At 33.6% G+C, this 21237-nt stretch overlaps 1 protein-coding gene and 1 pseudogene across 2 annotated transcripts; one reads left to right on the forward strand and one right to left on the reverse strand.

The window, feature by feature from the left end:
• Nucleotides 1–2748: 2748 nt before the first annotated feature.
• On the reverse strand, nucleotides 2749–3087 carry LOC146904640 (uncharacterized). The gene has a single exon (XM_085728329.1). It carries the CDS (start codon nucleotides 3085–3087, stop codon nucleotides 2749–2751), a length of 339 nt encoding a protein of 112 aa, XP_085584455.1.
• Nucleotides 3088–14001: 10914 nt separating this feature from the next.
• LOC146904641 (uncharacterized) lies at nucleotides 14002–16893 on the forward strand (annotated as a pseudogene). Its single transcript, XR_015018527.1, has 3 exons — nucleotides 14002–15314; nucleotides 15421–15570; nucleotides 16373–16893. The product of XR_015018527.1 is annotated as an uncharacterized LOC146904641 (transcript).
• Nucleotides 16894–21237: the final 4344 nt, after the last annotated feature.

Consider the following 21237-nt stretch of genomic DNA (forward strand, 5'->3'; position numbering starts at 1 on the left):
TGGAACATTGTATCCAACATCTTACAGAGTTGCCTAACCACATGCTGGAACATTGGTTCCAACTTACAGAACAAGGATATTTGTTTTAGCAACAATGCAGGCAACACAAATACCCAACAAAATGAAACATCAAAAACTCAAAATTTTGGGTTTTGAAATTTTAAGATTATGCGCTGTCGTCTTGTCAATCACAAATTGTTATTACACAAGCTTATTTATTTTATTTTTTTTGCATTGTTTGTATATGAAAAGTGTTGTATTGTGAGTTTATCACAAGTAGACGTGTGTGATTATTTTCTTTTTATACAAACAAAAATGGAATTATATTAACCAGAATCCTTCCAGCACAAGGCGTACCTGGAAGATTAAAAGATACAAGCAGTCACAAGAAAACAAAACAAAACACAACAAAACAGTCAAAGGGTTAAATAACAAACAACAAACACAAATAATCAAAATCAAATTAGGGAGACTTAATTTCAACCACCAAAAAATTGAAGTTTGATTCTCTCGAGTTGCTAATGCTCGACCTTTTGTTGAAATATGCGACCATTACCCTTTTTCCAGATTGACCAAGTTGTAGCTGCTCATAACATAGCCATAGTACAATTAGGCCTTTTGGACGGACCACCTAACACACAAAAGATTATGATGCTTCTGCAGAAGACCATTTCCTACAAACTCAAAGCCCAACCAAGCTGCCACCATATTCCAAATTCTTCCAAAATGATTACATGTAACAAATAAATGGTTCCTCTCCTCATCCACGCCGCAGCCCCCTACACAAAGACAATCATCTGAGCTAACAATACCTCTCCTAGCTACATTCTCCTTAGTCGGAATGCGATTCAAGATCAAGTGCCACACAAATAGGTTCACTTTGAGCGGCACTCCTTTAAACCAAACATTGGTAAAGCCATCTGAACTATCATTGTCCATGCAACATAAAAAAAGTCATAAGCACTGCTGACTGAATAAATATTGGATGAATTTAACAGTCAGACCCATCTATCATTTGACCCATCTTGCAATACACAGTTCGATAATAACGACTTAATTTCTCATAACATTTCCTCCTCCCAAGCAAACAGACGCCTCCGCCACTTCCACACCTCACCACTCTTACCCCAACCCAAAATAAACATATGAGCGATTGTCATCAACTTATTTTCCGCCAACTTGAATAATCTTCTAAAACTAACACACAAACGATCCTCCCCCACCCACCAATCCTTCCAAAACAACGTAGAAGACCCATTATCCACAACAGGTTTAGTATTGTCAGATAATCAAGACCACACCAACCCCTACACCCTCCTTAATCCTAATAATATTCTGCCACCAAACAGACCCCCTTCCTGGAGAAGTGAAAATGTGCCCCCTTCTCCCCATATTTAGCAACAAGAACTTTAAACGACAAACTATATGTCTCCTCTAACATCTTCCACCATCATTTACCAAGAAAAAGTAAGTAAAGATGGGAATTGTAGAATGAATAAAATTGTTGATGCATGCAAGCCTATTTATAGTCTTAAACTAGTCCTAGACCATAACTACAACCAAAGGAAACATTTTTCATGGTCCAACCGACCAAAAATGCATTAAACACACTACAAACCGTTCAAACCTTTGGTGAAACACCACAATCCACCTAGTATGAGAGTTTTTGGATTATACAATCTGGACTTGTCTAAATATTTTTGACTTGTATCATCCGAATAGCACCAGACTGTGTTTAAGTTTCATTTTTGGTAGATTTTCATGGAGGATGACATATGATTTTTATTTTATTTTTAAAAAAGGTACAAAAGTAATTAAACAGCTTAAAACAACACAATAAAAGAAGTGACGAATCTTATGGGAAGGTGTTCGAAGAGGTGCTTTTGTACTGGATCTAGCTGGCCTGCCAACTGACATATTTTGATCGACAGGTCAACTGGATCAAGTTCATAAAAACCTCTTTGGAATAAGATATGCAACACAATGATGAAAGACAAGATGTTTCAACATGATTGTTTTAAGTTAGATCATGCTTCCTTGCCAACTAACATAGGTATACTGCCAAGGCAGCAAGATCCATCTCATAGCAACCTCATGATGTTCATATCTTTCGGAAGATTTTTTAGAATTTTTTGATGTGTTTTACAGCAACTGAACCAGGCGCTTATTTATATAAGTTTTTGTGCGTCGTGGACCACAGAAACTGTCGGTGCAATATGGATCACAAAAAAACTGTGCTAAAATGGTTCAGATTATATAGTCTGAACCTACCCTATATTGATATATTTGAAAGCATGACGAGGATCTATATATTCTATCTATCTATTTTTTTGAATGAACATCTTTTGCGTAAAGTTCAGCGGAGAGATATTTGACAGCTTTATGAAGATCTATATATTCTATATATCTACGTGTTTAAATGAACATCTTTAGCGTAAAGTTCAACAATGATATTTTTGACAGCATGATGAAGATCTTCAGAAAAATTTTCTCTTCGTATTTCTTCAATGTGTTCCTTTGTTGCAGACAAAAAAAAATTTGTGCGAAGAAGATAAAAAACAACATAATTCAACAACATAACACTGACCATAGATATATTGATTTTAACAACATGATTGAACAACATAAAACACGTAATAAAATAAAACATAATAGATCACAATTCAAATAAACTAATATCTTCAACTGATCCTTCCAACAGAACCCTGACCTCTTCATAGTTTCTGGGCCGGATCAAACTTTCTGAATTTATTCAACAGATCTGACCAACAAAGCGACAAACTCGATTGGTCCTTTAGTATTGTACTGACCAAAGATCGAGAACATGGTTCTCATGTCGTCGTCGTTCATGAGCTTCATCTGGCTAAATTGCAGAGTTTTGGCTGAGTCAGTCGATAGACGTCGATACTCAACATCGTCCACCCTTCTTTTGTCTTTGTGGTTCAGTTGAAGGTTGATTTGATCTAGATGATCCTTCAACCCAGAGAGATTGACATCAGTGCGAATCTTGAACAGATGGGGTGGTTTTCCCCTTTTGTAGTAAACTACAGCTAGCTTGGTGTTCGGATCAATGACCGAAATTTCCATTGCTTTTTTTTTGTGTGGTTTACTGCTAATGAAAATAGACACACTTATTTAGAGGTTTTTGGGTGTCGTGAACCACAGAAACTGTCAGTGCAATGTGGACCACATAAAAAAATCTTGTACATAATATTTTCAGAATGTACAATCCGAAACATCCCTCACCTTACGAAGTACGAAGTCTCTCTCATTTTTCACCCATTATTGAAGCATTTCAGAATATATAATCCGAAAATAGTTGATAATTTTTGGATTATATAATTTGAAACAAGTTAGAATTTTGGACATCAAAAGTAACTCATGGAACACGTTTTTCAAAGGGTTTTACCAGTTTTAATGGCTGGTAAAACTCTTTTAACACTTTTTTTGACCCTTAATTAAGAGTCATTACACTCTATGCAACACAATATTCACAAATTTCCCCTATAAATATCATTCAAACCTTCACCATTTCACACACCATCACTCTCTCTTCCTCCTCCTTCTACAACAATGTGTTTCCATCATTGGTGTTTGATGACATAGTATCATATGACATTTTGGCTATGTTTTTAGTACTTTTTCTTTGCATTTCAAGACATCATGTGAAGGATCAAGGATGAAGAATTGAAGATCAAGAGTTCTTAGAAGGTTGTTGAAGACAATACAAAGTGAAGGAAATTCATTTCAAGTTCCTAGGAGTTTCCAAACGAAAGAATGATCGAAAATGGGAAGAAAGTGCAAGAAATCACACATGAAGGGCTGCCTCAGATGCCGCTGCGCCTGTACCATGCGCCCCTGCACCTAGCACGTGCGCCTGACACCCTTTTTGCTTGTTTTTCAAACTGGATTGGCGGATAAAGCCAATTTTTCTTCTCTTAATCCCTAAGTAACTTAATGCTATAAATAGAGACCCTTACCCACTATTTTATTCATTCATAAACATTGACAGTTCAGAGCAAGGGTCAAGTATCAGAGATTCAAAGTGAAATTTCTCCTCCTTTTATTCTTTCTAAGGTATATTTTTCTATTGTTTTTGTTATGATGTCTCTTTCCATGAGCAACTAAACCTCTTGATTAGGGTTCCACGATGAACCCCTTTTTATTTCTTGTAATTTATTAATAAAGTTTTCATTTATTTTAAGCTTTTGATTGTGTTGATATTTAAATTAGATTACGCTCGTTCTTAATGCTTTGTAAATTAGTTAACTACGAGTGTAACCTTGGGGATTGATTCGTAGGATTAAAGCAGGCATTGACAACCCGAAATTTTATCAGTCCATTGGATTTTCTAATTACTACTTCTTATAGAGGTTAGGAAGTTAAGGTTTAAGTCGGCTCCGTCCTTACTCCGCTCTTTAGAAAAATCTAGTAGACTACTCAAGTGGATCCTACATGAGTTATCTAAAGAGCCTAGTGTGGGTTTGACCATCGTGACACATTAAATCAGTGATGCACCACATAAGTTGTTTTATTTCCTAAAAGATAATTCCAATAAAGACAAAATGGGGATTCAAGGAAACCCTAATCGTCGTTAATCATCTGAATCACAAAAACCTGATCTTGCATTGGACATGGCAATTTAACCATGCAATTCTATTCACTTTCTTTACTTTTCGCTTTTGAAATAAATTTTGCTAATTATTGATTTGAACGACAATCCTTGTGGAGAAGAAACTCACTACTTGACTAATTGTTGCGATTTGGTGCAGTTGTCAATTTCGTCCATCAGCCTTTATTAAAAGAGGCTATTTTGGAAATTCAGTGGTTCTATGAACGGTAAATGGGGATGGTGACGCGGTGCAAAGAAGCACAGTTTGTTAGTGTGTCATGTTGGTTTGTTTTGGTGGAAGGTTGACCATCAAAGTTTTTTTTCGCCTTAGAGAGGAAACAATCCTCACCCTAACCCCCCTCCGCCCCCACCATCTCTTTCTCCCCCTTCCCCCCTCCATCAACATGCACTACATGTTTAACTTTAGGTTTTTGAAAGTTTATCATTAAGTTTGAATATTTTATGTAATAAGCTTAGAAAACTTTAAGCTTACACTTTATTTTATTGTAAATGCATTGATATATTAATAAAATGAGATTTTATTTGTATCATTTTGTTCTTTTAATTTTGTTTATATTTGCATTTATTTTATAATTTTGTCATTTATGTTTATGTCATTGAAATAATATAAACCACGTCTTTAAAAATTTGGTCAAAACATATTTGAGATTATATAATCAAAACCAAATGTATTTTTGGAAATAAATAGGGAGCGTGAGAAACTTATAGGGTGGAAAAGGATCAACCTTTTGTATTTGAATTAGCTTGTTGGCGTTTTCGATGTTTTTGTCTGGAGTGGTTTGAAATTGAGTTTGTGGACTCTTGATTCTAACGATGCACTTCTTGTGCTAGTTAGAATCATTTGTTTGGTTAATATTTTATTTATTTTTTTACTTAAGTTAAATGTAAATTAAACAACACTAACGCAATAAAAACTCAGTGTAGCAATTGCATGTGTGGTAGACTTCAACATAGACAAATGTGTGGGTGAGGGGTTGGGTCAAATGGTTTGAGTTAATGGAAAAGGAGTTGGATGTCTTGGATTTAAATTCGAATGAGTAAATATTAATCCAACAAATTAACTACTAAAATTTACCATTAGTAAAAAATGGATTAAACTTTGAGTTGATGAATATATTTAGTTCTCATATGAGAATAGAGGATTAAAAAAATTGCAAGTAGGTTTCCCGACTTTGAAGATAGTTGTTGTCATCACTTAGTTGAGTGTTGATCCTTTGATTGAAACAGGATAAAAGGTAGACCATGGACATGTGAGTAGAATGCGAAATCTGATAAATTGCTAATGTGAAAGCAAATGAATTTTTGTATGAGAGCATGTTTGAGAAATCAAATTTCAAACAGCTGTGATAACTGGACACAATAATTGAAACACAATACAGACACCGTAGTATTTTACAGTATTATTTTAATTTTTTTTTCCTTTCTCTCTTCTCTCCCTCACCCACTGCTGCTTCTTGTCTCTCTCATCTCCAACCCACCGACCACTGCTCCTCCCTCTCTCCGGCCATCGACCACTACCATCAGTATTCTCCTCAATTCGTGCCACCACCACATCTATATCCTTCTCCGATCAACTCTGATCTCTCAAACTACCACCATCGTAATAATACATAAAATGTTACTAATAATACATAAAATGTTACTGAAGACATTTAGTAACACTGGCTTTGCCTAACAATTGGACAGATGTTACTAAATTTATTTAGTAACATTTCTCTTGATTTAGTTACATTTTTCCACTGTTACTAAATCTTAATTACGTTGTAGTATACGTATAATTCCTTAAAAATAAAAAGTTTGTATAATGTGAGGTTTAAAAAAAAATCGTATAATGGGAAAACAAATAAATTGTTAATGGAAAGCCATATAAATTGTTAATGCGAGAGCAACGAAAATGATTATGGAAAATCAGATAAATTGGTAGTGTGAAAACAAATAAAATAAATTGTTAATGGAAAGCCATATAAATTGTTAATGCGAGAGCAACGAAAATGATTATGGAAAATCAGATAAATTGGTAGTGTGAAAACAAATAAATTGTCAATGCAAAAATAAATAAAATTCCCTCCAATTGTCGGATCATGACCACAAAATAATTATTAAATGGACACAAGATTTTAAACACTTCATTTGATCACACAAACAAAAAAAGATATAATCATTTTTTTTGTTGATAAAAGCAAAATTAACTCATGGTGACTAGCCTAAAAACTGGTCGCCCTAGTTAAAGAGTGAACAACCATATTCACTTGTCGCCGGATAAACTTAACCTCGAAATTGGAATGTAGAGATAGTTGGTCATTAATAACTGAAAGCAACATATAAAATTTAGAAACTCCGCTACATTGACACGATAGAGAATTCACAAGAGTGCACGAATCCGACTCAAAGATGACATTGTGCCATCCACTACAAGAAAACTATCAAATTGAGACGAAACTTCGTGATGAAATTTATTTTCCATCCCAAATTAATTAAATCGGGACGGAATTTCCGACGCCCTTCTATTACAAATATTTTATTTTAATTTATTTACTTCATTTGGGACGGAATCAAAATTTCGTCCCCAATTTGGGACAGATTGAAGTTTTAGTCGCAAATTTGGGACGAAATTTGTATTTCCATCTCAACTGAGGCTATTTTAATGCAAAATTTAGTGGAAATCGAAGGCGGGAATATTGGCGCCACTGTTGTGACGGAATGTTATTTAATTTTCTGTCACAATTGATATATTAATTATTAATTTAAATGAAAAAAAAATGCACACAAACATGATTGTCTCTCCTTTCAAGACGGACACTTTCATTCTCTTCCACCTTGTTTTCCCTGTAATAAACGGACCATTCAAATCGTGCACACAACATCCCAATGACACTCTTCTATCGTCTTCATGAAATGCAATATCCACCTTACATTTCAACCCACCAACCGGCGGTCTTTCCCACTTGGAATTGACAACAGTTGCAGCTGCTGGTCTAGATCAATGACTAATTATTATTTAATCATTTAAAAAGATATAATCATTTAAAAACTAAAAAAAAAAAAAAGGGCAACCCGGTGCACTAAAGCTCCCGCATACGCAGGGTCCGGGAAGGGGTCCCACCATTTGGTGTATTGTATGCAGCCTTACCCTGTTTTTACACAAGAGGCTGTTTCCAGGACTTGAACCCGTGACCTTACAGTCACATGACAACAACTTTACCAGTTGCGCCAAGGTTACCCCTTTTTAAAAACTAATTATTATTTAATTATCTTTTCTTTCTATTTTTTACTTTTTATGTGTGTGATCAAATGATTTGTCTAAAATTTATGTCGACAAATCACTGAAATAGTTCTCCAAACATATTCATCCAATCCATCCACTAAACAAAAATTTTGTTAATAGATTGGTTTGGATCCATCCATTTTTTTTTTAACAAACAATCAACAACCACATTAAACATTATACTTAATCAAACCTTTCACACAAGTTCACTAAAAATACTATTATCACTTGTAACTTCCAAGACATTAAAAAACAGAAAATTAGAACTTAAACATGTTTTAATTCAACCATCATTAGCTTTGAACAAATGCAGATCCGATCAATGACTTTTATGCTGTCAATGTTGCAGATCCAAAAACTTTAATATAGTCATATTTGTAGGCATATGTACTTTCCGTTTTATGCTATTAACATAGATGTTGTGAGTTTGTTCGCAGATTAATCATTTTTGATCGATGTACCCTATCAATTTGAATGAATGAATATCGTTTATCTGTGTAAAAAAAAATGATTCATTGATTTATATTTGAATACATTGGTATAAAACTTAAAAGTATATTGAATGTGTAAAAATCAATTGTAGAATCAAAATCTACAAATTTAAACCTCAAGTAAAATCAATTAAAAAAAAAATAAATTCAATAGTGCTAGAAAGAATAATGCTCCCACGAATTCCCAACCAACACGAACAGTTATCCTCCGTTGATTTTTATCATTGCATGGTCATGACTTCCCACAAAATATGGACTTATAAATTTTTCATTTCATTAAAGCAGCGACACATGACATTCTACAAATTCGTTTGTGACTTTTTCGTAGAATATAGCAGGTGCTAGAAAACAACCAAACACATCATATACGTGTGAATCAATTTTGGTTCTACATAATTTTCTTAACTTAAGCAAGTAATTTATATGGAATAAATTTAGTACTCCATACGTGTAATACAAGAACTGTTAATTCAGCAATCCGTTTTTTTAACAGCGTAAATTTAGCAAACCATTGTAACCATATATACGTGTGCCCTCTTCTTTGAAATTATCCCAACAATTTTAGGTTTTTCAATTTGAAAATATTGTGTGTTGTAGCAAATATCATCATGAAGCAAGGAAGTATTATCCTCTTGGCGGCTGCTTTGTTTTCTCTCTTCAGCATCACCTATGGATCAGGTACACCAATCATAACTTAATACCATAATTCTTAGAACTAGCAAATTTAGATATCATTCATATACATACATTGTTTTTTGGCAAAATTATTTCAAAAAGAGAGTATAGTATGCTAATTTCTAAATTAAATTCACTTGTGAAACTATTTCATCATCATATTTTTGTTGTCTATAATATTTTAGAAGTAGCGCACACAGATGATTTCGCGACCTCTTGTCCGCGGCATATGGATTTTCGGGGCCAATGTCAAAATTCTCGAGTTTGCGGTGCAGACTTCAATGGTGCATTAGGAGCAGGCGCCATGGTTCAAGAGTGTGCTTGCAAGGATGTTGCAAAAAATAGGCATCGTTGCACATGTTGTGTTAGATGTGATATTGCCATAGATAAGAAGATAGCTGTTCCTTCAAGACATTCAAGACATTCTGGTGATTATATACCAAGATGTCATAAGTGAGTAAAGAAAATGTAATAGCATCTAAAAATTAATGGAATTTAATAATTCCACATCTCAATTTGAGTTTCTTTTAGAGTCTCAATGTATGAGTTATATTTTGGATCTCTATTTTGATTTTATATTTTTAAGTGCATTTTAATATTATTTATTTATTTTTGTCTAAATTTGATATTCTCTACACGTAATTGTGGAGTAGTCCCCGAGTATTGTAAGACTCATACAAGATTTAAATATGCAACTCTCCTTAATAGTTAAAGTTGTTCTATATAAGTTTTAAAGTTGGTGATACCCAAACTCGAGATCAAACCTGAGATCTTCTCTGAGTTAGAAGAGACATATTATTTCATCTTAACGCTCTTGAGTTAATATTTCGTGTTTTAAATTTTGATCGAACAACTCCGGATCCTAAAAGTATTTTATCGTTTGTTATAATTTTTTTTAAAAAAAAATTATAATGAAAAATTCAATTTCTAATCAAACAATTCATTTATGATAGATCGAATTCTTTAATTGAAACATCACATGTTATATTGTTTTTGTGGAGAAATTCATTTATTTGATGCTTTATTTTGGGCCATGATTCAAGGTGACTGATTCGTTTAGCATTCACAACGTGTGCATAATTTCTTAAGATTATTTCAACTGATGACTGATTCGTTGGTTTAATATTAGTATTTATTTTTGTTTTGAAAAAAAATGTCAATTAGAACTTTTTTCCTTTATGTCTTTCTCACGCACCTTTCAAATTCCTTGTTTAATCCGTTCGAATAATATAATTTGAATAAGTTTTGGTAATATCTCATTATGTAATCCAAAAACACTCATACTCCAACAATAAATAGAAAATGCATATCTCCATGAATATTTAACAAACCTTTGTAAACTACAAGATTTGATCAACATAACACTCCAAGAGTGTATGGAACTAGTGTGTCCCAAAATCCCACGCAAGCACATATTTGCGGCGGAATTGGCATTACTAACGGATGGAAACCCACTGCAAATGCAAAGCTGAATTTTTATTCTTTTCCGATGGAATGTATTTCGCGGCAAATGCCACGCAATAGTAGCGGCGGAATTTGGCCATCGCAAAAGACAATTGTGGGAAAAGATTTCCGCAGACGCCAATATATATATATATATATATATATATATATATATATATATATATATATTTTAAAAAAAGAAAAACATTATCATCAAAAATTGGCCGCCACAAATGCATTCAATTTTTTCAAACAAAATATAATTTAAAAAAAAACGTAAGATTAATTAAAAATTAAAAAATAGTAAAACTCCGCAAATATCGGAGGCAGTTATCAACCTCCTTGAACATATTTTTTGACTCATGATCAAGAGTCGTTACACTTTATGAACCAAAATCTTCACAAATTTTCCCTATAAATACCCTTCAAACATTCACCATTTCTCACACCCTCTCATCCTCTTCCTTCTACAACAATGTGTTTTCATCGTTGGCCTTTCATAAGAAAATGCTACTTTGGTAACTCAAGGATTGTATAAATGTCGATGAGGATGGTGACACGATGCAAAGAAGCGCGATTTGTCTGGATGTAACGTTGACCATCATGGTCTCTTTGTCCCTAGATAGGAAACAAACCTTACCCTCATCCCCCTTCCCCCACCATCCTTTTCTCCTTTTCCCTCCCCTCCTCCTTCCCCCTCCATCAACTTGCACTACTGGTTTAACTTTAGGTCTTTAATAGATTAACATTAGGTTTGCATATTTTATGTAATAAACTTAAAAAGCTTCAAGCTTAAGCTTTATTTTATTGTAAATGTATTGATATATTAATAAAATGAGATTTTATTTGTATAATTTTGTCCTTTTAATTTTGTTTATATTTGCATTTATTTTATGTTTCTGTCATTTATATCTATGTAATCGAAATAATATAGACCACAATCTCTTTAAAAATCTGGGCAAAGCATATTTTGCATTATATAATCCAAAAAACCTAATTTTTTTTTCTCCAGATTATATAATTCGAACAAATGATATTTAAAAAAAAAAATAGGGAGCGTGAGAAACTGATAGGATAGGTGGAAAAAGTAATAGCCTAAAAAAAACCTAGGAGGGTCTTGTATCAAAAAGGAGTGGTGAAAAGCAAACGCACAAGGAGGCCCAGTTAGATTCTTCAGAAAGGAGGCCCAATAAGAATTAAACCAAGATTTTTGCTCTTCACCCAGCACATTTTGCTCGCGCCCTGCAATGCTTCCAAATATACCATTGCGTTAGTTAAGTCACGCAGCGTGACTTAACTAACGCACGTTGCAAGCAATACGTGACTTAAGTCACGCACCACTGGCCTATGCGCGAGTTAACTCACGCACGTTGGCCGGTGGTCTGTCCTCAAGAACACACGTTTTTGTGGACGGTGGTCACATTTTCAACCTTCAATCTACACGTTTTTTACAACCTTTACACGTTTTTTTACCACATTTATGGTAGTTACAACCTAGGCTCCCATTTCTACCTATAAATACCCCTCCATACTTCCCTAATTCCTCACACCATATTACTTTCTCCCCCTCCTCACTCTCTCCCTCTATTTCTCTTCTTTCTTTTTTTTCTTTTCAATATTCTCTTTGGGGTAAAAAGTGATCAATTTTCGTCGGGGTAAAATAGTGAGTAGCCGACTTGGAGAAGTGATCGACCCGTGGGATAATTTTAAACCTGCTTTTTTAACCGCAGAAACTTTTTACCGTGGGTAAAAAGAACTTCTTGTGGTAAAAAAAAAACCAGATTTAAATTTAGCCCAAGGGTTGATGATGTATTTTCCCCAAGAAGGCTGCTCACTATTTTACCCCACGAAGATTGATTACTTTTAACCCCAAGGAGAAAATAAGTAGATATAGTGAATAAGTTCAAACTCATTGTATGAATTATTGTAATGTATGAATTATTAATAAAATGAGATATTATTTATGCCTCAATTTTGTTCATGTTAAGGAACAAAATGTGCATTAATTTACTATATCTCATTTTAAGTCACGCGGTGCAAGTTCAAACTTAACATGCGCATTAATGCGCAAGTGAGATATTATTAATGCGCATGTTAAGTCACGCGGTGCAAGTTCAAACTTATTTTCTACTTTTAGTTTCTAATGTTGTATTTACATTTATTTATATTTGTATTTATTTAAAGAATAATATCGAATCAATAATTTAGAATAAAGAAGAAAATAATTTAGATTAATGTAAACAAAATAATTTCATAATAAAGTTAATAAAATAATTTAGAATAAAATTAATAAAGTTAAGAAAATAATTTAGAATAAAGTTAAGAAAATAATTTAGATTAATATAAACAAAATAATTTTGAATAAAGTTAATAACATAATTTGAAAATAGTAAGTAAATAAATTTAAAAAAAAGTAGCCTTGCGCCACTTAACTTGCACCGCGTGACTTAACATGCGCATTAATTTACACTTGCGCAAGTTAACTAATGCAGGGGTATTTTGGGCAAGGCTGCAGGGTGCGAGTAAAATGTGCTGGGTGGAGAGCAAAATTCTTAAACCAAAGCATAAGCAACACGACAAACCTGAAATAATCCTAATACTCAAACTTTTCATCCAAGTCATCGTCATCTTCTTGATCGCAACACAATAAGCATCTCAATCCTCGCCGATTGAAACCCGGAACAAAACTTCTCACGTTGAGCCGGTACTCATTGTTTCTTCTACTTTTCTATTAAATTTATTTTCTAGTTTCTTTGAATATGATGAATTTATTCAATTCTGTTTCATAATTGATTCTGTGTATATCTGTTGTAGCATCGTCATAAAATAATTTAATAAAATAATTGTATTTCTACTTTTCTTAGTTTTCTGGCCAGAAGAGACTAATTAGGTTTGATGAAGATTTCTCCAAGAAAATAAAAATAGTAAAACTAACGAATATATTAAAATTGGCTACAAAAATAAAACTAAAATAAATCAATAATAGTAACTTGAACTTAATAGTAAATTTTTGGGGTTGGCTGCTACTCGCAGTTGTTGTCACTTGATTGAGTTATGTAATTAGTAATTAAAGATGTTTAATGGGTTGTCTATTTTAAATCTACTCTAGCTTATTCCTCTTTACTTTTATTACTCATTCAATACGATGTTTGTTTACCCGACAAGAGATAATTTGTGTCAAATATGTGTATTTAGATGTTTCCTACTCTTGAGGGTGAAAAAATATTTCTATTATTCCATGTTATGCAATAATGTTACCATGATTTTGGACTTCTGTATCCATGCATGAATTAATCAAGCTGAATACTAACATATGTTTGAATCTACCCATGGTTCGAGTCTTGGCAAAGGGACAAAATACTAACATAACAACTGACATTTACCATTTTAAATTAAGAAGTTTCCTACGAATACGATTGTTTTTTTTTTTTTTTAAAGCTTTGATTGATTGATAATGCTTTTAATTGGATTTATCTTATTGCTTGTTTGCAGCAACAATGAAGAGTTGTGAAAAACTTGAGAATGAGTTGCCTGATTGTATTATATCTTATATCTTTTCCAAGTTAGCTTTGAAGGATTTGGTGAAAACAAGTGCATTGTCCAAACATTGGATTCACGAATGGGGATTAAGGATGGACCTTAACTTCGATCTCCATTCCATGTTTCACTATAACACAATTCAAGACTTACCAGAAAGCCTTTCACTCTCAGACTTTCAATATGAATTTTCCACAAGATTGGATCAATTTATGCTCCATTATAAAGGTGCCATAATCCGTTCCATCCGAGTCGAGTTTCCATTAGGTAATGAACATAGGGATGCCATTAATAGATTGATCTCCAAAGGGATTGCTAAGGGTGCCAAACATATTGAACTTCTCTTCTCTTCTGAAACTGAAACAAATGATACTACTACTACTACTACTACTACTACTACTACTACTACTGAGTCTATTTTGTTATACAATTTTTCCCTTATTCTCTTACCTGACAATGATTCTTTGACTTATTTGCACCTACAAAATTGCTTCTTAGTAGATACCAAAGACATCTCTGGATTAAAAAATTTGAGAACTCTTGTCTTAGATCTTGTTGACGTGAATAAGTCACTGCTTCAGACTTTGTGTTCAAATTGTAACCACCTTGTAGACTTAACCCTTGATGATTGTAAGATCACTTCTGAGTTGATAGTAAAAAGTCCATCATTGCTTCGTTTGAACATTGTTAACTGTGGGGTTTACTTAAGAAACCTTATAACTATCATTGCATCAAATCTCTCATCCTTGGAATATTCTTGTGTTGAACATTTTTTTGTACACCCAATGAACATTCAAGCTCCTATGTTATCCAAGTTTAGCTTTAGCGGTGAAGAGTTTTCAAAGCCTATAGGGTTCTCTGGATTGAAGAACTTAACAACAGTTATATTTGATGGAGTACTAATTGAAAATCTATCCACACACATATTGCCTCATTTGTTTTCTGAATGTCTTCAACTTGAAGACGTCACCTTAATGAACTGCATGCTCATAAGTTCAATAAATATTACTAGTTCGAAGTTACGTCAGTTAAACATACTTGGTTGTGGCCGGTGGAACGAGTCTCTTTCTGAGATAGCTATTGATGCATTAAATCTTTCATCCTTTGAATATACTGGGTATACCACAAGGATAATTTCTTTTATTGCTCCAAGGTTATTGAAGGTTTTCTGGAATGCATTAGAGAGAGAGAGAATACACCACAACTTTTTGATCCAATTGCAAGTTTACCACATATTGAGAATTTAACTATGATCATCAGCACTTTACAAGTGAGTCATTCAACGATATAGTGTATTCCAGCACTGCCTAGGTTTCTTTCAATTATGTTGTTCACTAGTTGCTTTTAATTCACTTAATTATCATTGTTGTAAACAGGTAAAGGAATTAGCAAAAGTCTTGGTTCGGTTTCAAAATCTTAGACAATTGGAGTTACGTATTGATGGAGCATGTGATCCTAGTACAGACTACTTTTGGCTTCTAGATATTGCAATGGCTTCTCAGCATCTCCAAGAACTTACTCTTAGAGTATGTCCTTTAAACTCTTTGTTTTTTTGGTTGTTCCCTTTTTTTTTTAACTTGAATGGAACTAGAAGTTTGTTTTCCTTATTTAATGTTTGCAATGTGTTTGTTTGCATGTATTACGAAATTTATAATTTAAACTGATTTTAATATTATCTATATTAAGATATGGCAATTTTTGAGTCATTTCACTTGGAAATGATCAAAATTTTTTGAGTTAAGAGCAGAATTCTTGCTTCAGACATGGCTAGTGTTTTTTAGAGCCCATATTTAAAGTCCTCATCCTATTAGGGACATTGCTAAACGGGTAGGATAGCTTTTTTTCACAACTTTAAATGTGAGTGTAGATGAATAATTGGGATGTGATTTTATTGATGTTTTCGGAATAATAGCCGTCTAAGGTGAGATTCTTTTTCGTCCTTTGTTGTGTTTCAAAGACTGTGAGGAAGAATGGGGTTTAGAAGGGTGATGGAGGGAGAATGATTTTTGGGTTTGTGGGTTGAAAGAGTTGAGTTTGAAGAATTACTTTTGGGTTGAGAGACATGAATGTGGAGTTGAAGGACGATTGTAGGGTTTATGAATATTATTTCAATAATTAAAATAGGGGACTAAAACAAGGAAACTAAAAGTGCATGTAAGTCAAAAACCACTATCAAACAACTCTATTTTCGTTGTGTGTGTTTATATGTAAGTTATAGTAGTCTAGTGGTTAGAAATTCATCTCATAAAGGTGAATAAGTTGTATATGATAATGGAATTTTAAAATTTTCATAAATGTCATATGATGATCGTTATTTTCATCTTCCAGATTAGAAATCTACATCCGGAACATTCACACGTGGTGGCTGAACATCCGGAACATTCACACGTGGTGGCTGAATTTAAGAGGCAAAAAAGAGAATATGTAGGTTTTTCTCATAATGATTTGAAATATGTGGAGTTTCGTGGTTGTGTTTGCTCCAGAAATGTTTTTGAGTTAGCTAGTCACCTATTGAGTGGTGCAAGTTCGCTTAAAAAAATGACTTTCCGTTCCAGTGATAGAGTCTATCTTGGATGTGGAAGATGGACAACTTATTTTAATGACCGTGATAACTGCTATGTAGGTGATGGAAGATGGATTAATGCCTGTGGTGGTGATTGTTGGTTAGGAAAGAATGTAATTCACGAAATGTTTAAGGATGAAGTAAACGAACAATGTCAGCTTAGAATTTTTTAGTGTCATTTTATCTATTTATAACGAGTTTTTACTACTATTATTATTATTTGTAATTAATCTTTTCGGAAAAACTTTGTATAATTTACTTTATTTATGAATTACAATATACACTATTTTTTGGGTGTTTTTATTTTATATGAAGGAATCATGGTAGAAATAGACACGGAGTATTGGGTTGTGGGTATTTTTGGTAACACAAATAAGTTAGTTTAAAATAAGATCATGACAACAAAAAAAAACCCTGCAACAACCCGCTTTTTCATGTTACGAGATATTACCTGTTAACGATATAATGCGCGCGTTTAAGATTAAGGGCAATTTTGGAAATTGAGCGCGAGGGGTATTTTAAGGACTTTAAGTCCCAAAATATTCATTTGTCTCAACACTTTCTCTCTCTAGGTTTTGTGGAAAGCAACCCTCTCTAGAAATCGATCCCCATCCTTTCCAAATCCATCGTTACTTAGTGTTTTCTTCCTCTAGCAAGCATTTATGTAAGGAATGAGTAGCTTTTGATGGAAGCAACTTAGTATTCTTGAAGCAAGCTTTCTTCACTTGATTCTACTATCTAGGGTTTTGGTGTAGAGCTTAGGATACTTGCGTTTCACTTCTCTTTGTGCAAGGTGAGTTCTTAGATAGTTAAATCCTACCTTTGGTTAGAGCTATCTTAGTGTGGAAGTAAAGAATTATGCTAGATTTAAATGTTATGCTTTTGATACCCTAAAGCCAATTCTTGATGATTACTTGCTAATATTTCCATGGAATATGTTTATTATTGTTCTTAAATGTTGCTGGATGTTTTGGTGCATTGCAGGATCAAGTTGGATGAGTTTTCGGTCAAAAATTGCAAATTTTACACCACGGACCCGAATAAACTCGCTATTAGCGAAATATTTCGCTAATAGAGAAATTCTTCATAAGCATGCCCAGAAAAACTCGCTAATAGCGAAACTCTCTGGAATGGCCAACATGCTTTTGGCCTGTTGGCCCATTCTAGGGTCGGTGGTGCATTCTGAAGTCTTTCTTTCAACGTTTTATAATTTTATAACCCCAAAACAACATCTAGGCAATGCACATAACATCCAATGATTCTTGAAATGAAAATCATGGCAATCTTAGCTTAGTTATCAAGAACGACTTATGAGAGAATTACATGAAACGTGATGGGGTATATATGAATTAAGCAAGGGAATCAACATAGAGCCTCGGCCTAGTTGCCGAGAACTAGAATATTATGCATGAACTTATGTATGTTAAGATGTGATGCGATAGTTTAATGTATTCACTAAAAATGTATAAGAAAGACGTAGGTGTCGTGTCTCTTGTGATCCACACTAGGTTGGGATCTCAAGGGGTTTTCCCGCTAGGGGAAACGTGATAAGCTTCGCAAGGGGGACCCGCACGATGTTGAGGGAGTCCGATACTACCTTAGATAGGTCTTTATCCGTTATGTATGGGATTGTGCCCGGGAATACTCCCGGGGCTCTCCGTAAAATGAATTTAGATAATGTTGATGTTCAACGCTAACCTCTAACATGATAAATGAATATGATTACGTATGATGCGATATGAATAATATATGTTTTGATGATAGACATGAGCTAGTTATGAAATTATACCGACGACGATCTTAGGTTTTTCCTATTCGTCCAGTTTAGGATCGTGTCATGAATAAGTTAAGTTTATACCTCGATGCGATTCGCGTATCTTGGTATAGCGGTCTTAGGTTCCCTTGATCTCCATGACACGTAAGATGTAAGCTAAACCTTTGATAATGTGATGATCCTACGACGGTTCAAGTATGCACTACCGTCTAGGCAAGTATGTCCACACACGTATAATCAATTGTCAAGTTGTATTGTAGACACGCGGTAACCGTAGGTTTTCCCCGAGGTTACCTATAACCTAGGGTTAGGTAGAACTCACTGAGACATTATGTCTCATCCCTCTCCTTCTTTGTTCAGGTTCACAGGTTTCTCGTGGCAAAGGTAAAGAGAAAGCTTTGGATTGATCGTGCTTTCATGGAACCAACTTTATATTTGGCATGTTGATGCATATGTTATATTATGAGATGTGTTGTAATGAACTTTGTAATCAAGTGTCGTACGACTATCTTGTGCAAAATAATGTAACAAAAGACTCAAGTTGTCTTTTGTATTTGAACTCTCGACTGATGTCATTTCCGTATTGTATAATTAATGTATCCAATATCAGTTTTAACGTACTTATTGAATATTCTAGACACTTTCAATTTGGGCGTTACAAAACCAGTGTTGGTTAAGCTTATAAATTATAACTTGTTTTAATTTCACTTTTATCCTTATTATTTTATTTCAACTATGTTTTTACCCATTTATAATTTAAAATTTAAATAATTTGATGTTTTAAAACCAATTATTTCTTGTGTAAAACCGATTTTTAAGACGAGATTGCATACAAGAAACTCTATTTTTGTGGATTCTTTCTTGCGTAAATCTTACTAAATATCATTGCTCTTTTAATAATGAAAGGAGTAAAACTAAATTTACAAAAAAAAGTCGAATTGACATAAGGATACAATAAATCAAATTAATCATAGCAAAAGTCGGATTAAAAAGAGCAACATAGTTGTGTGTTTGCTACTTCTTTTAAGACATAATTGAATCTATACTGATGTTTGAAATGATACAAGGTATTATGGTGTGCCACCTTTGTTCAAACCTCCCTAAATATGGTTACATCTCGAAGAGTTTTTATTCAGAATGCTTCGAATAGTTTTATTATGAATTGTCAAGTCAATAAAAATCTATTACGTGAAGTGGCATATATGAGGGAGGCATTCTGAATAAGACCTAAATGAATCTATTCTGATGTTTGAAATGATACATGGTTTTGGTGTACCTTTGTTCAAACCTCCCTAAACATGGTTACATCTTGTATCTTTCAAAAAAAAAAAAAAATGGTTACATCTTGTAGTGTATTATATAACAAGACTTGTTACTATCAATATCATGATAGTAGATAATAATCATACACTAACAAGACTCTTGCCAAGAATTATATCATCTGTTGAAAAATAACACTTGGTTCATAGTCAAAATACAAGACATTGGTATCAATCAAGAAACTTTTAACTTTTCTGCTTGTAACCATAAATATGATATTGATATGGCATGCATTGCTTACCTTAGCACATGCTTTTGCTAATCCATCAAATGTGACATATTTGTCTCCTGAGATGTTAAATATCTGCTTGCTGGTCTTTTCATTTCCAAGAACCTTCACAAAAGCTGTCGCCAAATCCTGTCACAATTTAACCATATTTTAGTCAAAATCACATTATGCATAAACTTACCTACTATCATGTTAATTTCATCTATAGAAGATCATTTATTAATCTTCAAAAGCAACCTAGAAGGGAAGCATTTACAAAGTTCCTATTGATAAAAAAGGGATCAATGCATCTGAAGCGTGACAAAGTAAACTGCTACAAAATCAGCAGTAAGAGTGGAAGCTTATCATATTTACTATTTGTGGATTCATTCATTTGAGTTGCACTATTTTTTTTTAGACTATTTATGCTGTACATTTTTTATACAATTTACGTTTTACTCTCATTTGTGTTCCACACGCAGTGTAATATGTGACAATTTTCACTAGATATAGTTCTTAATATTATGATTTGGATATAAGAAGTTTTTAATTTTCACTAGATATAGTTCTCATTTGTGTTTTATAGTGTATTCTGTGGCATATAAGATTTGGAAAAGATGGACCAGAAGCTCTTCTTTCATGTGAAAAGATTGATGAGGCTCAGTTTGGTTTGGAGATATTAGATCTGCGAAGTTCGTAATTGAAAGTAAAAGGAGTTGAAGAAAGATAATTCATATATTGTTCATGTCCTTAGATCTACATGTAGAAACAATAATAATTATGAGAGCATGAGGTATATATCTTGAATAAAAATAATAAAGAATATAGATAGTGTCGCGACGGTGGTGTCGGGTGAATCAGTGTTATCCATTCAGCATCGAGTGGAGGATGCGGGGTTCCATAATATTGTTGTGACGTCTATGGCAGGTGATCGAGTTTTTGTTCGTTGCATTGCTAAGGAAGATGTATGGGAAGTTTTTGATAATGCGGGGTTCCATAATATTGTTGTGACGTCAATGGGAGGTGATCGAATTTTTCTTCGTTGCATTTTTAAGGAAGATGTATGGGAAGTATTTAATAATGCTATTGATTTTTTCGGAATGCTCTTTTCAAATTTACATAAGTGGACGACAAGGGATGTCGGGTATGAACGGGGTGCTTGGTTACGTGTATATGGCACTCCGGTTCATGCCTGGAATACAAATTTTCTTAAGCTTTGTGCTTCGTTTTGTGGTCGTTTTATTCGGGAGGATGAATGCACGGTGTATAGAGGAAGGTAAGATTATGCACGGATTTTAATTTCCACTTCTTCACTGGAGGTTTTGAAT

The sequence above is a fragment of the Medicago sativa genome, chromosome 7 (assembly GCF_051527215.1).
Source record: "Medicago sativa cultivar Bolivia chromosome 7, Bolivia_mono, whole genome shotgun sequence".
Taxonomy (NCBI): domain Eukaryota; kingdom Viridiplantae; phylum Streptophyta; class Magnoliopsida; order Fabales; family Fabaceae; genus Medicago; species Medicago sativa.

Bases quoted from the DNA above. Each gene is read 5' to 3' on its own strand.
- LOC146904640 (XM_085728329.1), bottom strand. From the start codon at position 3,087: ATGGAAATTTCGGTCATTGATCCGAACACCAAGCTAGCTGTAGTTTAC.